The sequence below is a fragment of the Tupaia chinensis genome, unplaced genomic scaffold (genome assembly GCF_000334495.1).
Source record: "Tupaia chinensis unplaced genomic scaffold, TupChi_1.0 Scaffold139757_1, whole genome shotgun sequence".
Classification (NCBI taxonomy): domain Eukaryota; kingdom Metazoa; phylum Chordata; class Mammalia; order Scandentia; family Tupaiidae; genus Tupaia; species Tupaia belangeri.
The window spans coordinates 1,609,156-1,625,385 of record NW_006199637.1 but is presented as its reverse complement, the minus strand read 5'-3'; the positions used below and the strand labels follow the sequence as shown (position 1 = coordinate 1,625,385).

At 40.0% G+C, this 16,230-nt stretch overlaps 1 protein-coding gene across 5 annotated transcripts in view; it reads right to left on the bottom strand.

The window, feature by feature from the left end:
- Positions 1 to 16,230, bottom strand: part of RBKS (ribokinase) — a 103,562-nt gene that overhangs the window by 52,157 nt on the left and 35,175 nt on the right. For all 5 annotated transcript variants that reach the window (XM_014593128.2, XM_006162133.3, XM_006162132.3 and 2 more), the window contains exons 3-5: positions 14,314 to 14,377; positions 13,602 to 13,664; positions 8,177 to 8,341 (exon numbers count right to left, since the gene is read on the bottom strand). In XM_014593128.2, coding sequence (XP_014448614.1) covers positions 8,177 to 8,341; positions 13,602 to 13,664; positions 14,314 to 14,377 — 292 coding nt within the window. The remainder of the gene's footprint in view (positions 1 to 8,176; positions 8,342 to 13,601; positions 13,665 to 14,313; positions 14,378 to 16,230) is intronic.

Sequence of the window (16,230 nt, the reverse complement as noted above, 5' to 3'; positions counted from 1 at the left end):
GTTATTATACAGCTTAAATTAGAAAGTGGATTAAAAAAATCCTTGTGTAAAATGTTGCAGAAATGTATAGGATTATTACTGTTATTATATTGTCCTTAGCACATGGTCTGACACCCTTGCCTGTCCACCCATTCCTTCTGTCCTCCTCTGTTGTTTGCAGCCTGGCAACAGTTCCTCTCTCTGCTTTCCCCATTCTGGAAGGTCTTAGAGATGGCAGCACACATAATGGCCTACATTGCCTAGCTTTCTAACATACCCACTTTCTTTTTAGGTTTCCAGAACAATGTATTGTTTCCTATTTCCCTCAAAGCAGTAAATTAAGAGGACAGATGGAGCAGTGCTCTGGAAGGCTGACTCATATGGGAAGGGTCCAGGTTTGTGTCTGGAAACTTCTTTGAATATGTTGGACACATGAGTGCCTATGATCCAGGGCTGCCTTAGGCTGGGGTAGATTCCAGAGTCAAGGCCCTGTTAGAGGCGCTCCCTGTGTGTGTCTCTCTCACTCATAGAATAAATATATAAATAAAACTTTAAAAATATAAAAACAATCCACACCAATTACATATTAAAAAAACATAAAATTGAGCCACCATTAATCATCTAGTGTGGTCCCTAAATCTGCACTCTTAGCACCTGAGCACAGGTTAGAGCACGTCATAGTATGGAATGACACAGTAGAGCCATTCCTATAAAAGTTCTAATTTTTTTTTTAAAGATTGCTGATGCAGCTACTTTTTTCTTAAACCTACCCTATAGAAATTCACAGGCATGCAAAGATGATACATAGTGATGTTCATGCAGCCTTGTTAGTAACAAAAAAACAAAAGGAACCTATACATCTATCAAAGAGGATTGGTTTAGGGACCAGCAGTTAGCATAATGGCTATGTCGCTGGACTCTCATGTAGTTGGCCACGGTTCAAGTCCTGGACCCGGTGGCTTAAACTCACACCGCGTGAAATCACCCCTGGGGGGGTGATTTCTCGTTTTCTGTCTCTCTGTCTCTGTCTGTCTGTCTGGCCAGTGCATGCACCCTATAGTAAAAACCTCTTTAAAAAAAGAGGATTGGTTCAAACGATTATGCGATGTATGTCTGATGTAACACTATGCCACTGTTAAAAGAAGGAAGTAGATATGTTTCGTCAGAGAGTAAAACTTACTTATAAGTAAAACAGGGCAGTTTTGTGCTACCCCCTTTTTAATAAAACAATCATATGTGTATTAACATTTATACACCTACATAAAAAAGAAGTCTGTGGTTACTAGTCTAATAATTGACTACTTATAAGAGGCCAATGGAAACAGATCTGACTATGGATTAAGTATTGTACATTGTGCAAAGACATTCTTTTCTTAAAGGGGTTTTTGCCTTAGGGTGCATGTGCTTGCCAGACAGAGAAAGAGACAGAGAAAACAAAGGGAAAAGTGAAAAATAATCCCCCCTCCCCGGGGTAATGGCCACACCACAATCCCTTCTCTTCCATTCTCCTCCTGGTATCTTGGGCACACATCATATGCACCCAGAATGATTTTCAAGCCACCAAGTCTGGGACTCGAACTGCAGTCAGCCATGTGGGAGTTCAGTGACGTATCTGCTATGTCATCTGCTGGCCCCATATGAATGAAATGAGGTTTTGCTTTGACATAATTCAAGGTTGTAGCAGGTGGTAGGGAATAATGAGTTGGGATAGAGATGAAACGAAATTGGCTATGTGCTGGTAATTGTTTTTTTTTTTTTTTTTTCCTGGAGAGGTTTTCGCTATAGGGCGCGTGCGCTCGCCAGACAGATAGAGAGAGACCTAGAGACAGAAAGCGAGAAATCACCCCCCAGGGGGGATGGTCACACCGCAATCCCTTCTCCTCCATTCTCCTCCCGGGATCTTGGGCACGCACGCACACGCGCCCGGCGTGAGTTCTAAGCCACCAGGTCTGGGATGTGAACCGCGGTTGACGACGTGGGAGTCCAGCGACATAGCCATTACGCTAACTGCTGGTTCCCTGTGCTGGCAATTGTTGAAGGTATGTGGTACTACATATGAGTTTCCATACTACTCTCCGGAAGTCCATACATATTTGAAATTCTCCACAATAAAACCCATTTTAAAGAAACATACATTGAATTTTGGGAACCAGCAGTTAGCGTAATGGCTATGTTGCTGGACTCCCACGTAGTCGACCGCGGTTCGCGTCCCGGACCTGGTGGCTTAAAACTCACGCTGGGCACGTGTGCGTGCGTGCCCAAGATCCCGAGAGGAGAATGGAGGAGAAGGGATTGTGGCATGACCATTCCCCCTGGGGGGTGATTTCTCGCTTTCTATCTCTCTGTCTCTGTCTGTCTGGCGAGCGCATGTGCCCTGTAGCGAAAACCTCTCCAAAAAAAAAAAAAGAAACATACATTGAATTTTAATGTTGGAATGAGGAATTCTGTAATTTTACTATAAATATTGTATAAAAATCAGTCGAGCTCTCTAGGCTTGGACCAAGTTTGTGATGACACGGCTAAACATACTAAAAAAGTCAGAATCGTTGATGAATATGGGACCCACTATGGTGCCTCCTTCTGGAAAATGATGAAGAAAATTGAAATCAAGGCATGTGCCAAGTGCACTTGTTCCTTCCATGGCAAAACAAGATGAAGAGATGAAGCGTGTGCATCTGGCACTGAGGTCCCTGCATAAAAACAGTACCCGGTGGTGCCTGGACCCAAGGCACCACTTCAGCTGTCACGGCCAAGTCCGTCAGGAGAGTAAAGGGACTGAAAGGCTGGGGGGTGGTCCATCATTTGAGACAATCCTAGCCTATAATAAATAAATGGTTTAGTCTCTGTAACAAAATTACCTTGGCTTACTTTTGATTGTATTAATTAGATGTTATGATCTGCACTACATTGATACCTTTCCAAAAGACACTTGGAAATTGAATTATTTCTAATTGGTATTGGAAAAGCATTTGAAATGGATTTTTTGTAATTCAGATTTTTTTCCAGTAGTCAAATAATATGTTATGATATGGCATAAGAATATAAGACTTACAGGCTAAGTATGTGTCTTAGCTTTTTATAAGTCTGTTCTTGCCAGCTTGACTTTTTCTGAGAAACATCGATACAAAGTGTATAAATTTTCTTTTTCCTTTTTTTTTTTTTTTTTTTTTGCTATTTAGTGTGTGCACTAGCCAGAGTGGGAAGAGGGGCGGAGGGAGAGAGAGAGAGAGAGAGAGAGGGAAAGTGAGAAAGAAAGCACTGTACAGGGGTGATGGCCATGTTGCAATCCCTTCTTCTCAATTTTCCTCTTGAGATTTTGCCCATGGATGCACAGGTGCTCAACATGTTTTTCTAGAAACTGGGTCCAGGACTTAAACTACAAGGGATCCAGCTCCCTTAATCCCCATGCCACTAGCTGGCCCAACTTTTGTTTTTAAATCACAGTTAGTATTTAAAATAATTTCTAAAGGTGTAGGCTACACTAAAAGATACAGAACAAAATAAAAATATGAAAGAAATCCATTCATATTTGCTGATATTTTATTGAGTAAAGCATTTTTACCAATAGTAACTGGATACATAGGCTTAGGGTCTGACTAGTAACTAAATCTGGAAAAAGTGAAAAAGAAAAACTTTTTGACCCAGGCTACACAAATAAACATACATCCTTTCTCATAATGAAAGAAACATGAAGAATCAGTAGATGCAGCTAATCAAAGGAGAATGCGATTTTGTACCAGACGAGATGGAAAGATATTATCCTAGATCCTGGCAAAACCAGAGCACACAGAGCATGTCATGGAGTAACTCGGGGCTTGGGGTGACTGAGAGCACCCACAGTAATTAGCACTATATTAATCACAACGTAAGATGACCACACCCCTGGGTTATCTCAAGCTCATGTCAATAATGTCCATGAAGATCTGGCGAAGGCTGAGGGAGCAGCGGTACAAACTACAAGACAGGGAAGTGAGATGGACGCTTTTAATGTCGCCACAGAGGGCAGGGGCTGATGTTTAAGAATGCCCTAATACTAGTTCAGAGAAACAGGGAAGACAGTCACTCTGAGCAAAGAGACCATGAGAAGGTTGGGATACTCAGAATGCTGATTTGACTGTCTCTTAACTCTAGAGGCTGTTTCTGTGACTTGGGTAGCAAGAGCACGCAATGCTTGGGCTATGTGCTGGATAATGTTATCGTCAAAGTCTAGGTGGCCAGCCAAGAAGTTTTATTTGCCAAATGGAAAAGGACGAAAGTGGCATTAAAAGATACTTTGTGTCATACCTAGAATTTAATTTTGGCAATCTTACAATCTCAATTATTTCTAATTGTTCCTGTAATGTTCCATTTGCTTTGAAATGGATATAAAGACCAGAACCAACGGCATAATTTCATCAGAAGCAGCTACAGCGTGTGCTCTGAGTGGGCCCACCTCATGGCATCGTGACCTAGCGAGGACAGGGGCTGTACACAGTTACTGATTTTTTTTTTTTTAAATGTAGGTGCTGTCTCTTTAGAATCATTTGATTCATTTTGGTAAAGACATGAAGGGAGTTTTGAGACAGACAGTGTATTCCGAGATGGAGAGATCTTTTCCTCTGTATCTTAGTAACTGATACACAGTCAAATTATACAATGTGTTTCATTCAAATTTTACTACTTGTAAGCAGCAAAGATAGGCAAGCTGTAAAAACCCACAGATGAAGATGACGATGATGACTTTACCATCTTTCTTGAAGATGCATAATTGAATAATGCTGATCAGCACATATGCAGCCTTCATGAGCAATGGGCAGATCCGTAGGCCACTGACCAAGTCAGTCCACGTGGACACTTAAGAACTGCTGAGTGCTCTCAGCCCAGTTCTCCTATTTCACACATGAAACTGAGGCCCAGAGCAAGGAACTTACCTGATGGAGGTCCCCCATTTGCCACATGAGTGATTCTGAATTTAAGGCCATACTTTATGACTCCCAAACTAGTGTTTTCCTTTCATTATACCACTCTTCAAACATGAGAACAAAGATACATTAAACACACACACACACACACACACACACATTCACACTTCACACTCACTCTTTGTTTAATCTCCTATTTCACACATGAAACTGAGGCCCAGAGCAAGGAACTTACCTGATGGAGGTCCCCCATTTGCCACATGAGTGATTCTGAATTTAAGGCCATACTTTATGACTCCCAAACTAGTGTTTTCCTTTCATTATACCACTCTTCAAACATGAGAACAAAGATACATTAAACACACACACACACACACACACACACAGTTACACCACTCATCCACTCATGCTATAGAACATAAGCTATGTCTGGCTGGTATCTACCAAAGAGAGACCAGCCAACTTGGCCAGAGAATGCTGTCTGACCAGCAGAGCTGTGGACAAAAGAGCACAGTGCTTGTTTGTGTGTACGTGCATCTTGTATTGGTGTAAGTGGGGACACAGTGCTGAAGAACACTCTAGGGACTCCTCTCTACTTCGTGACCAGCAAAAACACTCAGAGCTTATGCTGCATGCTGGACTGTGTTAAAATTTATGAATTTGACTTACAGAGATATTCTTTATAAATGCTATCTCTAGAAAACTGAGTATCAGTTCCTTGAAATCAATAGAGAGTGGCAGTTTCTTTGGTTTTTGAGTGTGAAGTCCTGGTTTCCACACACACTAAAACTGTGAAGTTGCTTTAGCAAATTACTTAACTTCTCTGGGTCTATCTTCCCATCTTCAATCTGAGAGAACAATTGCCTGTCATATCTTTGTTGTAAGATTTTTCTGAAGACCAAATGTTAAGAGATAGTATTGTATCAGCTGAAAAGGACATATAAATACAAGGTATCACTATTTCCAACATTATTATGTAGTAAAGATCATGCAGAATTATACCTCGGCATGCTGACTCTTAGTAAAAATATGAAGTAGGCTTGGGGGGTGGGGGCGGTCTGTGGCCTGGCATCTGCTAATTCTACTTTCTGATGCCCACACCCTCCAGCTCCTCACCTGGAAGAGCTGCATGGTGGGTGATGGAGGAAGCATTTCTGGACCCCACTCAAATGACAGCCCAAGGTTAGGATGTCTGTCCATCCTGATTACTCTAGCCTCACCTGTGAAAGGGTAGGTCCTCAACTGTGGCTGCTGTCCCCTTCTCTCCTCCACAAGCTGGAGAGGTGACCGGGAACTAGACTAGGACAGGGAAACATTGATCTCTGAGAAGCAAGGGATAGTAGGAAAAAACAAAAAGAGAAGTGACATGAGAATATGTTTTGATCTGTACAAAGAAAGACAGGAGCAGGAGTGGAGTGGCACGCTGCATTCCCATCCCCGACTGCGATGGGCACAGTGCAGACAATGCTTACCATAAGCACTGGGCTTTATCTGTGACACTCGGGAAGAAAATGTAACCAAATGGGTTTTGGCTTAGAATTCTTTTTGACAGCTTTGAGTCCATTAAAAAGACATTAAATGTCAGGGAGAATTTGCCATGGCATTTTGTTTTGCCAAGAGGAAAATTTGTTAAATCAGGACATACATTTAAAAATTCTCCACAAAAATCATTTCAGTTGAGTTATTTTCCATGGACTACTATATAGAACACTACACATTTTGGGAGAAATCACTTAATAGAAACACACATATGTGCACACACAGATACTGCTCTTTTTCTTCACTTTTTTCTTTTTCTAATTTTGTATCTTGATGAGAAAGTTGTATCTGGAAAAGTTAATGTTCTATTTTTTTCTTAATATGAATCACAGAACTACCATATTATCAATAAGAAGCCATTGTCTTAGAATGGCTACTTTTTATTTTTATTTATTGATTTATTTTTTGCCAAATGATACAATAGATCAAAATATAATTCTAATTTTAATTTAAAGAGAGTAGTTTAGAGAGAAGAAAAATGGGATTTACTGACATATATCTGCATTATATTTTATTTTGTTCTTAGAACAATTTATGGGAGGCATTTCAATGTGCCTGTTATGGACAAGATTCAGAAAAATCAGATATCTGTGCTGAGACCACAAGGCTAATAAGCAATAGAAATGGGATTCTCACATGGAAGATGCTTTCTTCACTAGTCAACAGTGAAAAGAATGAAATAGAAAGAATTTGGATTTTTAAAAAGTACATTACTGCTTGCTAGGTGTGAGATAAGGAGCATGGATGAGCCGTGGGTTGAAAACTGCTGAAGTTGGGTGATAGCTTTCATTATATAATCCTGCCTGCTTCTGTCAGTTTGAAAATTTCCAAAATCAAACGCTAAACAAAAGAGCCACTTAATGGACACTGACAACATAAAAAAAATTACATATAAATAATCTTCTGTTGTTTATTGAAAAGATGATAAAGTTTTGCAAAAAAGAGAAAGAACTCATCCTCATTTCCTAGGGATGTTTATCAAGATGTAACTGGGTACTGATTGTTTATGCAGTGTAGCCTCTGGCTCTCAGAATGAAAACCACTTTACTGCCTACCATATATTCTGCACAATAGGCTTCTTCAGAGATTCTAATTACTACTTAAACGGCTCTCAGAATGAAAACCACTTTACTGCCTAGCATATATTCTGCACAATAGGCTACTTCAGAGATTCTAATTACTACTTAAACCATTTCTGCTAACTAGGTTAAAGATTCATATTGAGGGATAGCAAAAATACCACTTGTGTTATTTTCATTCTATTTATAAGATATTCTTTTTTTTTGAAAGAGTTTTAGTATAGGGTGTGCTTTAGTATAGGTGGAGAGAGAGACAGACAGAGAGACAGAAAGAGATAAAGAGAGAAATCACCCCCTAGGGGGGGGTGATCATGCCACTGTCCCTTCTCTACCATTGTTTTCTTGGGATTTTGGGCACACTTGTATGCATGTTTGTTTTCTTGGGATTTTGGGCACACTTGTATACATGTCCAGCATGAATTTCAAGTCACCGGGCCCAGGACTCAAACCACAGTCAATCATATGGGAGTCTAGCTCCTTAACCGCTGTGCCATCTGATGCCCCCTGTAAGATTTTTCTAACATTATCAAGAACTACAAGAAGACAGGGAATCTCACAGATGGAGTAAAGACTATTTTACTACAGAAAAAGTATTGCTTTGCTTAACGTGAAAGGTTAACTTTAATGAAGACAGAGATCAAAGCTTTTACAGAAGAAATGACAAATATGTAAAATTACCTCCATTGCTGCGGGCCATTATCAGTGCTTCCAAAGAAGTTGCTGGAGTTATTTCTAGCTGGCAGACTAATACTTTGGCTCTGCCGATGACATGAGCTGCTTTTCTCAGGTCTTCAGTATTCAAAAGTAAATTTGCTCCAGCCACTATGACAATGATATTCTGACCTATAAAGAAATTCTACATATTTATATTAAAACTAAGCCAAGTCAAACAACGATCCTCTCAAGGTTACAACCACCCTCTTAAAGTCATTATACAGAATTTACTGTATTAATTTGAACATTTCTAGCCCGAACATGTTAAATTTTATGATACAAATGTATCTTTTGCAATATTTCTGTAAGATTCATATTGTTCTCATCACTTTGAGCAAGATATTTTTAAAAATTGCCCTTTTCAATAGTATTTTTAAAAGAGAATTATTTATTTAATTATTTATTACGACTTTTATTCAATTTAACGCAGCGGGAACGGGGCGGGAGAAGAGTGAGAAAGCAAGTCACCAGGTCCAGGACTCAAACCATGATTGGCCATGTGGAAATCCAGTGCCTTAATCACCACATCACCTGCTGGCCCCTCAATATTCTTATATGCAAAGAATATTAAATGGGGCGCTGGCAGGTGGCGTAATGGTTAAAAGCACTGGACTCCTACCTGGTTGACTGTGGTTTGAGTCCTGGACTTGGTGGCTCGCTCTCTCTCTCTCAATGATAATAAATAATTCTTTAAAAAGGAATATTAAATGACAAGTGATATATAATATCTTTACAATTTTGTTTTATAGGAAATAGCTAGTGCAATGTATATGGTAAAAATTCTGAATCCTAAATGACAGATACCAGAAAGATGAGTATAAATAGAAGCAAACTTGTAAATCACTCAAAACTAATGCCCTGGACCAAGCAGTAGTACAGTGGTTAAGGTGGCTGGATCCCAAATGGCTGACTTCAAGGCTTGAGAAACATGCTGGGTGATGTGTGTGCATCTTCCAAAAGTCCTGAGAGGACAATGGAGAAGAGGTTGTGGCATGGTCATTTCCCCCCACCAGGTGTGTGTGAGGGGGTGCTTTCTCACTTTCCCTGTCTCTCTCTGTTTCTTCCTGGTGAGTACATGTGTCCTCTAGCAAATTTAAATAAAAATAATACCAAAAAACACCCCAAACCAAAAGAACAGAATTCTAATATTCTGCAGAATGCAAGCAATTTGTGCATAAAACCTATAGTATTCTAAAAGGTAATTCAGTCATTGAAAACACATTCCATGATATCTAACAGATAAAACTGTACTAGATAATGTAGAGAGAAAGGCATTTGGCCTATACTATACCAGATCAAACAGAACGAAAGAAGACAAAGGAATCTGATGTGACTCAGATCCACTTTCTACAATCCCTCTAAAATGGGAGCAGAGTAGTGGTGTATTTTATCTGTCAGAACTCTTTTTTATTTTTTATTTTTTTGCTAGAGGGCACTTGTACTCACCAGACCGAAAGAGAAGGAGGGAAGAAAGTAATCTCTATGGGGAATGGTCACGTTGCAATTTCTTTTCCTTCATTTCTTTCTCCTTTCTGGATTTTGGGCACACAGGCACAAGTGCTGCTCAAGTTGCTCGGCCTGGGACTTAAACCCTGTGGTCTGCCATGTGGGATCTCACAGCCTTAACTGCCGGGCCACAGAGCCAGCCGGTCAGGTGAACTCTTAAGAGCTACGCTGTTCAATACGGCACTCACTACCACAAGACACAAGTAGCTATTGGACACTCAAAATGTGGCTAGTCTGGATTGAGATGTACTTTAAGCGTAAAACATACAGTAGATTTAAAAGATACTACAAAGAAAAGATAAACTATCGGGACCAGCAGTTAGCATAATGGCTATGTCACTGGACTCCCATGTAGTCGACTTCGGTTCGCGTCCTGGACCTGGTGGCTTAAAACTCATGCTGGGCGCATGTGTGTGCGTGCGTGCCCAAGATCCCAAGAGGAGAATGGAGGAGAAGGGATTGCAGCGTGGCCATCCCCCCGGGGGGTGATTTCTCGCTTTCTATCTCTCTGTCTTCCTGTGTGTCTGGCGAGCACACATGCCCTATAGCAAAAACCTCTCCAAAAAAAAAAAAAAAAGAAAAGAAAAGATAAACTATCTTTATTAAAAAAAATTTAAATTCTAAAACAAAATTTTGATTACATTAAAGTTATATTTTTATAGATTGTGTTAAATAAGCATATTGCCAAAATTCAATTTACCTGTTCCTTCTTCCTTTTAGGAATGTGGTTCCTGGACAATGGGGAATTCTGCACGTGGCTTGCATTTTATTTCTAGCGGGCAGCACTGATCTAGTGGAATGAGTGGCAGCAGGCAGTTTTTGTGCTCCAGGCTGCTCATGCTGATCTTGTACAGACATGACCTAAAATTACCTCTCGATGCAGAACAAATTCTGGCTTATCATCTCACCATTGATGTGTCTGCTGGCCACAAGGAAGACTTAATAAAGTGGAGATGGTTCAGCATAAACCCAACCTCAGTCCTGGAAAAATTCTAAGTACCCACTTGCTGAAAGACAGCATCTCTCCTTCCATTTCTGCCTCAGTGACCTCATTCTCTGTTGGAGTCACGCACTGCTTCAGGGTTGCTGACTTCCAAATCTGCACTTCTGGCCTGGCCTTGGCTGCTGAGTTCTAAGCCACAGACTTTAGCAGTTTGGCGGTCCATGCCATGTGGCTAGCTCATCTGTGTCTCTAATGAACTTGTCAAAACTAAACTCCTTTATCTTGCAGCCTCACTCCTTCATTGATAGGGGCTGTCTGTCCCATCTGTGTATTGGTCTTGGTTCTTCTTCTACAATCTACGCTCTTGAGGGTAGAGTCTACCGTAATAGGTACTCTCTAGATAATAGTAAATTAAATCTTTGCATGGAAAATGCAGATTTTGTTTCACAGATAAGAAAGAGAACTAGAAGACATTCCTAAAACAAAAAGAAATTTCAGACAAGGAATGAGCTGCTATTGGCAGCAGTAATTATAAAACATGTAGCTTAAAGTAAGGAATACAGATTTTGTGTTGTTAGAATGAAAGCTTTTCTCTCTCGTCTTTAAATGGAGCGTGTGTGTAGATAGCTAGGTATAGTGCGTATGTGTGCGTACACATATTTATTTGTCACAGAGTGTGTGCACTCACCAGAAACAGAGAGAAAGGAAGGAGAGGGAGACAGAGAGGGAGAGGGAGAAAGTACCTCTCCCAGTGGAACATGGTCTTGCCATAGTCCCTTCTCCTCCCATTTCCCCATCATGTTGAGATTTTAAGCACAGGCACACACATACATCCACTGTGTATTTTCTTTTTGTTCTTTATTATTTTATTTAACTTTATTTATTTATCTATTCATACATTTATTTATTTATTTTAATTTGACCAGAGAGGAACAGAGAGAGAGAGAGAGATAAAGTGAAAAAGCAAGCCGCCAGGCCTGGGACTTGAACTGCAGTTGGTCATGTGGGAGTCCAGCGCCCTTAACCACCATGCCACCTGCTGACCACCCCTACCATGTTATTCATGTTATTCAAGCCATGGGAGCCAGTCAGTCATGTGGGATCTGGTTACCTTACCCACTAGGCCTAGAATATGTTTGTTGTTATTGTAACTTTGAGATTGCTAAAGTCAAGTTAAAAATACCATATTTCTTATGAGAAATTATCTTCTAAAACTGCATGGCAAATAGAAGACATACTGTGGCAATTTTTCAAAAGAATTACTTATGTAATTAATTTATTATTATTTAAGTTAACCAGAGAAAGAGAGAGACAAAGTGAGAAAGCAACCCACCAGGTCTAGGACTTGAATCATGGTCAGCTATGTGGGAGTCCAGTACCTTAACTACCATGCCACTTGCTGGCCTCGCCAAATCTTTTTTTTTTTTTTTTTTTCTTCAAGAGAGATTTTTGCTAAAGGGCGCTTGCACTTGCAAGTGACAAAGGGAGAGATAGAAAACCAGAAATCATCCCCCAGGGGAGATGGCCATGTCACCATCCCTTCTCCTCCATTCTCCTCTCGGGATCTGGGGCACACACGCACACGCGCCCGGCGTGAGTTTTTAAGCCACCAGGTCCGGGACTCGAACCGCAGTCGAGTCTTGGGAGGCCAGCGATGTAACCATTATGCCATCTGCTGGCCCCAGCTGACAAACCTTAATTTAACAATGTACGTTGAGTGCCCACAATATCCTAGGTGCATCAAATACTGCTTAGTGCTTCTGAACGTTAATTCTGATTTTAAAATTAGTCTTATGTAGGTGACTTTATACTTATGTTGGCAAAAATGATGAAAACTTAACCTGAAGGTAGTTATAGTTTTTAGAGAAAAATGTTTCAACTGTTACACAAAGCCTTGTGGTAGTCTTAGCTATACAAATAGACTTTTGATATTTGATTGCTGTTTAAAGAACAGTCAAAATTGAATAATAAAGATAGGTTAGAAGTAATTGTTTGCTGTAATTTACTCAGTAAATATTCTAAAAATATGATTCGTCAAATTTTCTGTTGTACCTATTTACATTTATATACCCAATGTAACTGAAATGACAGATTCATACATGACTGCTTTTACAGACAGTGTCAATTCTGAGTTCTCACATTAAGGGTAGTGGGGATATTTCAGGAATAAATATTATTTTGAGGTAACTCTAATGCTTATGTATATTGGCTGGACAATTTTATATTTGAATGATCGAAGTGAGAAATAAAAATAAAGAGAATCGCATTTATATGTGGATCAGAAAAAAACACATTTTAGGCATTAGAATGGTGGGTCTGATAAGAGGTCCATAGGATTAGAGTAAAAATTGATGCTTCTGGGGCCAGCAGATGGCATAGTGGTTAAGAGGCTGGACTCCCACATGGTTGACCACTGTTTGAGTCCTGGACCCAGCAGCTTGAGGCTCACACTGGGCACAAGTGTATGCATGCCCAAAATTCCAAGAGGAGAATGGAGGAGAAGGGATTGCAGCATGGCCATTTCTCCTAGGGGGTGATTGCTTGCTTTCTGTCTGTCTCTCTAGTGAGTGCACGTGTCTTATAGCAAAAATCTCTAAAAAGAAAAAAAAAAAAGTGATGCTTCTGACCTAGTTCTGGAGATGAACTGTGACAGGACACTTCAAAATGTGAAATGCTGAAATCACAGATGGCATAATGGTTATGTCACTGGACTCCCACATAGTCGACCACAGTTTGAGTCCCAGATCCGGCAGCTTAAAACTCATGCTGGGTGCGTGTGTATGTGCCGAAGATCTCAGGAAGAGAATGGGGGAGAAAGGATTGTGGTATGGCCATCTCCCTGGGGAGTGATTTCTCGCTTTCTGTCTCTATGTCTGTTTCTCCAAGTGCACGTGCCCTAAAGCAAAAATCTTTCTGAAAAAAACATCGTGAAATGCTTACCTTCATTATTGACAATTATAGAAGCAGCTCCTGTAGCAGCATCTTTAGTCTGATATGCAAATTCTAAAAGAAAAAAGAAAATTATATCACATACATACGGCCTGGCATGGCTAATTCATTTTAACAATTTCAATGGAATTAGTAATCCTTGAGAAAACTTTTAACCTTTAACCATCTGGAATACTAAAAAGAAAATAAGTAATTAACGCTAATTTATACTCATCACCTTTACAATGAGGAAAACAGACATCTTTACATTTAGTTACACCTTTTCTCTACATTAGTAACAACCCACCAATTCACCCCCACTCACAATTCCCCCAAATTATTTATAGCTGTACACAACGCATTTTTCTAGACCAATACACTTTCCCCCCACACTGAAAGAAAGGACCATCTTGAGATTAACAAAGAAAACAAGGTCAAGCCTATAAAATCAACTTATTTAATTTTTAAAAATTTTCATAAGTTTTGCATCTGATCAATAATCACGGGCTGGCAGGTAAACAGAGATGCTGGTCAGGCAGCCTTTGACAGCAGCAGAGAGCCTAAGGCTGTAATTGAAAGTCCTATATTCTAGTTCTGGCTCTAGATCTAACTAGCTCTGAAAAGCACAGGACCTCTCTGGTCTTCAGTTTTCTCTTTTGTGAAAATAACAAGATCACAGAAAAAAAGTCACAAACACGAACTTTAAAAACGATAAAAATGTTACCTGTAGAAATATCATTCTGTTTTAAGTTTTCTATATAATCATTGCCAAAAGAATCTTTGCCAACCTGTACCAAAGAAAAGATGAACATTAGATCTTTTACATTTAGTAAAATGCTGTTTTAATGTAGTTTTTAGAATACTTAACATTTTCAAAGGCCATATCTGTGCAGTACTTTATAAACATTAACTAATTAAATCTTCTTAATGAAACATGCTAGAGTTGGTTTTAGTCCAAAGAATTGTTGTATATTATTGGTTCACTTATATCCTACCCCAAATGAATATTTGATGTCACAAGTTCTATAGCTTCACTCTCATTCTAATACATTCATGTGATCATTCTCACTGAGACAGAGCTGTCCACTAGCATTAAGTCTCGGTATTTATGCAGAATCTCAACTGTTTGCACTTCCCTATAAATGAGGCCATCTTTGTAATGATTTGCCTGATGCTCTAGAATGTTTTCTTTTTCCCTGACTTGATACAGGCTGAGGATGGGGAGGAGGGAATCTTTAAAACCCTAGAAATCGTGGGTAACTTGGTATAGTGGAATTCTGTTGTTTCTACATCCGAGCCACCATTCTGTTAATGGTACCTTGATTTTTCCTTTGGATAAAGGAAATGTTATTCACAGGTAATATGCCTAGATCGGCCAAGGGATCCAGGCCCGATTAGAAAGTGTGCTCTATCACTCTGGTCAATAGTGATGGGCTCACGAGTGGGTGTGTGACCTAAATCAATTCAACAAGATTCAATCCTGGGAATTTTATCAAAACTACTGGGGATGACAAGGCTTCTTAGTGGAATTGCTAGCTGTAAGGTAATATAAGTCTGGGGCCAGTGGGGATGGCTATGTGGAGACAGCCTGGATGAAAATACAGAAACATACCGGAAAGCAAGAGGGTGACAGGAATGGATAGACAGACTCCTAATAGCCTAATGGACACCTAAGAACCCCGAAGTCAGCTCTACCATTGGGTTTTTCAGTCACATGAACCAACATATTTCTTTTTCTTTTATTTTTTAGAGCTGTTGGAACTAGGTGTAAATTACGTTACCCCCAAAATCTCATTGAACCTCAAGGGCTATTCAGCCTGCTCTGACCCTGAATTCAAGTAGTTGCACATCTGCCTGGACCCAGAGACAAAGTTCCTGCCTTGTGGCCTACTTTGGTCTCTGGATATCTGTTTTTGTCAGGATGAGTGTGTATTTAATTATCTGGTTAGTTTTCTTGCTCTTTCCGAACAGGGGCTCTTCTCTGTCTGGCCTGCCATGCCCAGGAGCCAGGTCTTTAGGTCTATGGCTCAAAACCAAAAAGCTACGATTGCAAGGTCTTTGATAGCAACCGTAGGCATATTCACCGGTGTCTACTGCACATTTCTGGCCTCCCTGGTGCTGAGACAACTGTTCTAGTCAAGACAAGCCTGATATCTTCTGCCACACCTCTTTGATGCTAACTATCTGTCTGCCTGCCACCTTGGCCTGACCTCTACTATTTTTGAAAAATAGACTTTGTGGGGCCAGCAGGTGATGTGGTAGTTAAAGGGCACTGGACTCCCACATGGCTGAATGAGGTTCGAGTCCCCTATCTGGTGGCATGTTTTCTCACTTCTCCCCACCCCTCTCGATTACTCTGTCCCTCCCTGGTCAAATTAAAATAAATAAATAAATAAATAAATAAAGTTAAATAAATAATTCTTTAAAAAGATAGACTTTGTTTTTAAAAGCAACTTTAGGTTCTCATCAAAAGTGAAAGTACAGAGAGTTCTGAAATTTAACTTCCTCTTCCTTATCCCAAGAGCATTCCCACCAGAGTGAGTACATTTAACACAACATTACCATCAAATTCCATAGTCTACATTAGGGTTCACTCTTGGTGTCAGATGTTCTGTGGGTTTTGACAAATGCATACTGGCAT